The 8,500-nt window shown below is 56.6% G+C and overlaps 1 protein-coding gene across 1 annotated transcript in view; it reads left to right on the forward strand.

Annotated features, from left to right (window-relative positions):
• Positions 1-7,378: 7,378 nt before the first annotated feature.
• The window catches only part of LOC104467588 (sodium-dependent neutral amino acid transporter SLC6A17-like), a gene marked incomplete at its 3' end in the record, with an annotated part of 6,807 nt that continues 5,685 nt past the window's right edge, over positions 7,379-8,500 (forward strand). Inside the window, exon 1 of the mRNA XM_010081417.1 lies at positions 7,379-7,664. Within this exon, the coding sequence (XP_010079719.1) occupies positions 7,379-7,664 (286 nt within the window). The remainder of the gene's footprint in view (positions 7,665-8,500) is intronic.

The raw sequence follows: 8,500 nt of genomic DNA on the forward strand, positions 1-8,500 counted from the left end.
GTTGGGGGGGGCTGGTTTTGAGGCAGAAAAATGGGGCTTTGGGGGCCTGGTTTTGTGTAATTCTCGGTATTGGGTGTGTGGAGTCCTTATTCCCTTCTGGGCATTTGTGGCATCGCTGGATGTGCCCAAAGGTGCGTGTTTTGGGGCTGGCATCTCGGCCAGGTGTAGATTTGCATCACTCTGGGGACCTGGGGCTTAAACCGGCTGAAAAATCTGGTCCCAGCTCTTTGTAAAGGACCCAGAAGGTGAAATCCTTCTGCTTCTCGCATCCTGCCTTGTGTCTGAGGCACCTGAGGTTTGAATCCAGCAGGAGCTGATGCAACTATTTCTGGTCAAAAAAAACCCAAAACGCCGCGGCGGCTGAGCTATTCTTGGCCGGGCGGAGAGTTTCTTGTGAATATCTCTCTGGAGGTGTTGGGACTAAGGTCAAGGAACCTGGATGGTGGTTTAACAGCAGCTGAGCTGCTCGGAAGGGAACTAAAATGTGGGTCTGAGTCCTCTGGGATGAGCTGGAGCCAGCTCTGCTAAAATCAATAGGAATAAAATGGTTTGATTGAAATCTGGAGTGACTCCACTTCAGACTTGCACAGAGCGGGGAGTCTGGAGTGATAGCAGAGCCGAGCCGGAGTCACGAGGATCCCATTTACCCCAGATCAGACGCTGACCTCCGCACATCCAGAATAAACCATTGCCTCGGGAGGAGAGGCTGGGATTGTACCCCATCCTGGACTGCGGTTGGATTTGTTTGTTTACAAACGTAGCAGAGCAGCTTCAGGAATTTACAACAGGGGGAAAAGCAGAGTGTGCAGAGAGGTTTGGATGCTGCCTGTTTGCTGTCTTTGAGGACAAACCTGGACTGGTTTGGGGGTTCGGGCACTAACTGAAGTGAGTTAAGAGGGATCGCTGAGATCTTGCTGGGAAAAAAGATCATCTGGTGAATCAACCGGAGCCCTGAAGGAATCATATGACGGTTGGCTTTGGTGCGGTGTCACACTCTCGCAGCTGATGCGTGTTTTCATGATGCTAAACGAGGGGTGAAAGGAGACCACGGCCGATGAATGGGCTCATCCACGTCGTGACAAACCCAAGCGCCAAGAATTCCCCTCCTCCGCTGCTGTTGTGCCTGTCTCATGACCCATCTGTAAAAACTGCCCTTTCCCAAGGATTCTTGGCACCTAGTGAAGAGTCGTTGGAACTTCCCAATCTGCCACGGGGCATAAAAAAACCTGAGCTGGGGGCGGTGGGAAATGCACCCACCTGTGGGGTGGAGCGGGTGGCTGGGGTAACCCCACCTCTGCTTGCCTTTATGGGCGCCGGGGGTTATTTATAACATCTGGGCGCTTTTGGTGGCGAAAGTTGCTCGGGTGGGTGTAAGACAAGAAGCGGAGGCAGCTCTGATTCATCAGCGAATGCAAACTGCTCCTGTATCATGATGCTAAAGTGGGGCTGAGCGTTCACACGGGAAGGATGCGGTGCGGAGCATCTCCGGCGAGGAAATGCCGGGAAGGATGCGGTGCGGAGCATCTCTGGTGGGGAAACGCTGGGAAGGATGCGGTGCGGAGCATCTCCGGCGGGGAAACGCTGGGAAGGATGCGGTGCAGAGCATCTCCAGTGGGGAAGTGCAGGGTGTGTGCCCCTGAGCTACTCCCTACCCCATGCTGGGGCTGGGAGTTGGGTTTCCAGCAAAGCTTCTCGTGGGTGCCCTTGTCCTCGGGCACCCCTGCACTCTCCCATCTGCTCATGCCGACGTTGTCCGAAGTTTGTGCCTCTCCGCGGGTGGGTGTAAGGCGGGGAGTGAACTGGGATGCAGTGGGGATGGTGGGACTGAGTCACTGGGTGTCATCTCTGCAGGGCGGCGAGAGCCTGGCGCTAATTAGCAGGGATGGGATAAAGAAGGGGAGAGAGGCAGCAGCCCTAACGAGCCCAGATGGCAAAAGCCTTGGAGCCCGAGAGGATGAGCAGGGAGGAGCAAGCCCCGGCACGGAATAGCTTTAAGATGGAGGCATCTTGGACTGGCCTTGGCTCCTGGAAGGGAGGTTTGCATGATGGGGGCTGCAGAAGGTCCTCGGAGCAGGGCTGGGGGGATCAGAGCTGCAATGCTGCTGCGCTGGGCAAAAATTTATTGTGGGGGAGATTTGACGTGGGATTTGGATGCTGCTGGGAGGGTCCTGCCCTTGATTCCTTGCTGCTTGTAAGGGTGGGGTACCTCCTGAAGGTGGGGTACCTCCTGAAGGACCCGCTCAGAGGCACTCCTGGCCATGGGGAGCACCAGGCAGGGGTCTGGAGCTGGTTTTCTGGGGATTTGGTCTCCAAGGCGGGATGTGCAGCCAAGGTTTTGTGGATGTGCTTGGCTTTGCAGCGGATGGAGGGAGGACGGGAGGGATGCTGGTTCCTTCCCTCTGCCTCGCCTCCTGGGCTCTCCGGTTTCCAGGTGACCTTGGATCCGTCCCTTCCTCTCCCTGCTCAGGTCTCCCCGCCTGCCCCAAACAGCCTGGCCCTGGGTGCAAAAAGTGCGTCAGGGAGGATGGGGAGCTGCAAACTGATGCTCAGATCTCCCAGCCCGACCCTGAGAGTAGCCTTCCACCCTCCCGAAATCCCCCTGTGCCTCTGGCCCCTTTGCTTTTCCCTCCTGTCCCTGCTCTGTGACCTTGATGGAGTGAGCTGGACCATCCCGGTGAGCAGGATGCTTCGCCAGGAGCATCCTTCCCTTCTCCTTTAGGAGCTGCCGGGATTTCTCTGGAAGCTGAGCGCAGCGGGGTGGCGGCTGAAGGAGGAGAAGCAGTGGGGTAGGGAGGGACCATCAGAGAGTCTTCATGGTTGAAATGTTAATTTTGAATTCACTGAATCCCAGCCTGTGGGGTTTTTTTTTTTTTTCATGCCTCAGTTTCCTCTTTATGGACCCAAACAGGGTATAAGTGCAGGAGAAATCTCTCCCTGTGCCTGTCCTTCAGACCCAGAGCTGGTTTTGCTGCTGGCGGCTGCTCTCCTCGGAGGCTGCTGTAAATCCCCATCTCCTCCCTCCCTGCCTCTGCGCTCCCAGGCCCGGCTGAAAGCTTTGCTGACACGTTTCCAGCCTGCTTTATTGCTCCCCAGCTGCCTTCCCCAGCAAGCAAGGACGGGCCAAGGAAGGACACACAGCTCGGAGTATCCCTCCGCTGCTGCACCCTCTCTGTGCGGGATGCTGCTGGCAGGGCTGGGGGACGCCGTGTCCTTGGCTCTGGGGGGTCTTTGCTCATCCCTGATAGTGGCTTTTCCCCAGTGGGTGTTTCCATCCCCAGCTGGGATCGATGGGAGCCCCTGGGCATAGCAAAGGAGGAGTTTCTCCATCTCAGTCCCTTCCCTGGATGGGGTGAATCCAGCTTGGACCGGAGCAAACCATCGCTGTGTGTGACCGGCCGCAGCCGTGGCTCCTGAGCTCTCTCCGCAAGGGGATGCGGTGGTCGAGGCCACTCCTGGGCCAAGGGGACACGGGGGATTGTCACCCGGGGCAAGCAGGAGCCCTGGGCTCAGCCAGTGGGGCTCAGGGGCTGGCAGATGCTTTGCACAGGGCTGAGGTCCTGCCAGGGGTTGGATGTGAAGGTAGCCACCGTGGACCACAGAAGAGGGGATCCTATCCAAGGAGATACCGAGGGACACGGAATGGTGGGAGAAGCAGGACGGAAGTGATCCCCAGGGACAACCCAGTGATGCTCTTCCCAACCTCTCCCCTGTGGGATGTTGTTGGCTGCCCTCAAGTGATGTCTAAAGAGACCAGCACCGACCCCAGTACAAACTGGTCCTTTCCCTGTGGGAAAAGCCACCGTCCCTCTCTAGGAACCCATGTGAAAGACATCAACATGGGTTTTACTGGGCGAGGTGTTTGGTCTGAAGGCATCCCTGGTCTGGCGGCACAAGTGAGGTTGTTATGAGCCGCGGGCTCTGAAAGACTCTAATCTGTCTTCTAAAGAGAAAGGAAAAAAAAAAGGACATTTAAGAAAATTAAGGTCATGAGGGCTAAGTAAACAAGCTGAATCTCCATCTGTCTGTGACAAAGGTTTTCTATCTCTGTCCAGCCTGGAAAGCTTCTGGTTGTCAGCTGATCTGCCTCGTCTTTTTCGCAGGGCGGTTCTTATTTTTGGCAGATGAATTTTTGATTAAATTCCCTTTTCAATCCAAGCAATGGGTGGAAGTACCTTTCTCAGACTGATTTGGACTGTGGTCTGTGATTAGAGGGGTGCAGACCTTGGGGCTGATGCAAAATCCTGGGGAAATTACTAGGAAGGACTTTGTTGACCCCACTGTCCCCTGGATGGGGTCCTTGTGGCACATGGGTTGGTGGCTTTGTGCTGGCTCTGGCTGGGCTCATCTCATGGTACCAGCAGGGACGTGGATGGCCAGGGTTGGGTACGCTCACGGCATTGCTGTCCCCTCTCCTTCAGGCCTGGGTCTCCTCTGGCCAATGCCACTGTCGCCAGGCTGGGGCTGGGGTGTTTGTCAGCAGGATGTCCCCAAGCAAGGCATGGGGACGCGGTGACAGAGCCATGCCAGGATGAAGATTTGGATCTCCACCATGGTTTTCCTTTGCTTTAATTCAATTTGGGCGCATCTCCCATGGGGAGGAAAACCTGTACCTCTGCCTCTTCACCCTCATCTCACCCTCTGGTGTTGTCTCACCCCAGTGCCTGGAGAGCCCTTGCCCCAAGCCCCAGGAGAGCAGCTAAGCACCCCTTTTGATCCCCATATCCTTTGGGAATATTGTCTTGAGCATCCTCCAACGAGCTGAGAGCCTTTGGGGCTTGAAGAAGCCTGCTTTTCGAGGACCACTGTGTCCTTCTGCTCCCCAGGACAACGCTGTGGGGGACCTACACAGAGGAGGAGAGAGGTAGAGATCCAGAGAGATGCTGTGGGGTCCATCCTGACCCCCTCATGCTGGCCTGGCTCAGCACCACCTTCCCTGGAGCTGGGCATCTCCCAGGCTTTGCTCCAAGGGGCTGAGCTGGCCCAGGAGAGCAGTTTGGGTGCCCTCATCGTGGGGCATTGAGCTCTGGGGCTTCACTCAGCAGATCCTGGATCTTATAGGCTTTGTCCCTAAAATAGAGATTTTAGCCCCCGAGGCTGAGCCCTGCTGACAGTCTGAGTCACCCTTGCTCCAAGGAGCTGAAGTGGCTACTGAGCAGTCAGGGAGCAGCAAACAACTCGTGGGTGATTCACCCAGCTCTGGGCAAATCTATACAGAGCCTGATCCAAAAATTGATGGAAATCCCAGTGATTTCCTGGCTGCTGGATGAGGCCCTTCCGTACCCTCTGTGCCTGTCCCCATCCTGGCTGAGGATGCTCCAGCCCCGGGCAGCCACGTGCTGGTAATTGCCACGATGGAGCCATGAGTGGTTTACGTGAATGAGCCCTCGTTAGGAAATTAAACATTGCTAGGCTAGGCTTGAAAGAATAATTCAAACGGCTTTCTCCAGAGGAGCCGGATCCGGGAAAGATGTAGAGCTGGCGGGGTTGCTTGGCAACAGATGCAGCCAACAGCCAAAAATAGCTTTTCTAATAGGAACGGGGCCTGGCAAAGGGAGAACTTTCTTCAGGGGTGAAAAAACACCAAGGTGAGGGTGAGGGAGGGAAAAACTGCTGCTGGCACTTTGATTCCCTCTCGCGCCGGGCTGGGACCTCGATGCGATGGTTGAGGATGAGCTTTGCTGCTTGGGCGGAACCTGCTGCTGGGGAAAAGTTTGGGATTGTGGGATGAATTGGGTCAAAAAAGATGGATATGTGTCCAAAAGGAAAGAAGAGCTGGGGATGGCTCTGGAAAATCATGGAAGAGTTGTCCCTTGGCTTGGAGGGGACAGTGGAAGGTCCCATCACCCATCCTGCATCACCCATCCCAGTAGAGACCAGCCACCCACGCTGAGGGTTGGTGCCCCAAGGACGGTGCTGATGGGTTATTGGTGCAATGTCACCTGTCAGCTGCCACCTGGGTCTAGTAGGAGCTTTGAACTGAAGAAGAAAGCCCCCAGGTGAGGGTGAGATGATGCTGCAGCCCCACCAAGGTGGGACAGGTCCCTGAGCTCCACCATCGCTCCTCCGGGGGCTGGTGACCTGCCTGGTGTCCCCTGGGAAGGAGGGATGGAGGGGAGGGAAGAAAAGCAAGCATGGCCCTTTGGGAGAGTTGTTTTTCCAAGATCTGAGGTTTCTTGTGGGGTTTCGGTGTCTTCGCCTCCATGCGTGGGAGCTGCCAGTCCAACCCCAGTTTTCCCAGTGTGGTGAAGAAGCACACGGTGCTTTCCCAGCTTGGGGAGCCCCAGACCAGCCGAGCAGATTTCCTTGATGCTCAAAAACCTTTTTGAGGTGGAGGAGAGCGCTGTGGTCATGGACACCCCCTGAAATGCCGCTGTGCAGGGTGGCTCCCGCAGCTGGAGGCGTCCCCGGTGCAAACACGTGGCTCCTTGTTTACGAACGTGACCCACTACGCACATCCACTTGTCACCGCACCGGTGACAAACCCACGCTCCCACCCACACCCCCTCCATGGGTCCAAAAGTTCCCATCTGCACCCATCCCGCCCCACACCCGGGGGACCTGGTGCTGTTGTTTTTGGGAATGAGGTGGTGAGGGCAAACTGGTGGAACTGCACCGATGCTGTGGGACCAGTACGGCTCTCACCAGCCAAGGCTGGCCCCTGATGGAGGCTGGGAAGGTGGAGGGACCAGGAGGAGTGATGGTTTTGTCTCGGCTGCTGATGTTTTTCTGCCGTTATCTGTTGTAGAGCTGCCTGGGAAGATTTAGCTGCAGGCTGCCGGGCTTTTGAAGTCACTCCTGATAATGTCCAGGGATGGAGAGAGAGCCTGGGTGTTTGTCACTGTCCCCAGGCGCTTTTGAGCTGTTGTGGGGCCAAGCTCGGGCTGTGCCCAGGGCACGGAGCAGGTCGGGGGGCAGATGTGGTGGCTGGATGCGGTGTCAGCCCTCGCTGGGGGGCCAGCTGCTGGCCCAGGGTTGTTAGAGGGGGGAAAAGGGCGTCACGGGGATGTGACCGGCTCTGTCACTTGTCACCGTCCCCCTGCACCCCAGGGAAATCCCCTCCTGTGGGTCGCAATGTTCTTCTCCATGAATGATAACCAAGGGGGTCACTCCCCCGTTGGCGTCCTGGGGGTCTGCAGCATCCCCCAGCCCCGAGGGAGGTCCCCAAGGTGTGGGGTGATGGAGACCCTTCTCCCCCCAAGCACCAGGACACCCTTGGGGTAAGACAAAACCATCTCATCCTCTGTTGACCCTTCCTCCCCCCAGGTGCTGCTGATGAAGAGGAGGTGAGGCTGCAGCCGTAGCTCGCCTGGGTGCTGCTCCCTGCAGGACCCTCAGCTTCTCACCCCACCCCACCCCGGGGCCACGCGGAACCATCCCGATGCCGAAGAACAGCAAAGTGACGCAGCGGGAGCACAGCAGCGAGCATGTCACCGAGTCGGTGGCTGACTTGCTGGCTCACGAAGAGCCCGTGGACTACAAACGGAGCGTCCTCAATGTGACGGGAGAAACGTGGGACAAGCAGAAGGATGGAGATGAGGAGCTGGATGGTGAGAACCGGCCGGCGTGGAACAGCAAACTGCAATACATCCTGGCTCAGATCGGCTACTCCGTGGGGCTGGGCAACGTCTGGCGCTTCCCCTACCTCTGCCAGAAGAACGGAGGAGGTGAGGGGTGGGAAAAGGATGGGCTCTGCCCTTGGGGAAGGGATATTGGGATGTTTTTTGGAGGAGACTATATTTTTACATGGACGAACTTCATTGGTCTAAATATCAGGTAAGAACGTCGAGTCTTTGGGGTGATTATTTAGGATTTGCCGGTGAAAATTGCCCCGAAACTGAGACGGGTGGGATGGGTCGGCTCTTTAAAGCCAGGAGAGCGCCCGAGCGTATTTTAGCAGCAAGCTTGAGTTGAGCAAACTGGAGTTGTTCTCAGCGTTGTGTATCCAAATTATACAATTAAAGTAGCAAAAGAAATTTTTTTTTTTGGTTTATTTCACCTGGGATTTTAGTGCAGCTTTTGGAAAAGTCTCTGTTGGGGTCGGGGTTGTGAAAAGTCTCCCTGGGCTTTGGGCAACCTGGGCTGGTGGGAGGTGTCCCTGCCCAGGGCAGGGGGTGGCACTGGGTGGGCTTTAATGTCTCTTCCAACCCAAACCATTCTGTGATTCTATGATGAAGGGGCAGCCAGGAGCCGCTCGCTGCTGCGTGGGCATCACCGCAGAGATACAGGATTCTCCAGGACGGCCCCTTCCCAAAGGCTGCCCGCCTGCCTGCTCTAAAGTCAGGGTGAATCCCAGGCTGGGAGCCAGGATTTCTCGCTGCAGCCTGCAATTCCTCTTGGGGCAATTCAGAAACAAGGGGGTGAGAAAAGAAGAGAGCATCCCTCCATTCCCCCTAGGTCCCGAAGGCACGTGGTGTAGACTCCAGCCACTTCCCAAACCCTCCTCCCATCCAGCCCATCCTACCGCCCCACGCCCCCTCTTTGGCCTTCCAGCAGCATCTCC

The sequence above is a fragment of the Pterocles gutturalis genome, unplaced genomic scaffold (assembly GCF_000699245.1).
Source record: "Pterocles gutturalis isolate BGI_N339 unplaced genomic scaffold, ASM69924v1 scaffold25554, whole genome shotgun sequence".
NCBI classification, from domain to species: Eukaryota; Metazoa; Chordata; class Aves; order Pterocliformes; family Pteroclidae; genus Pterocles; species Pterocles gutturalis.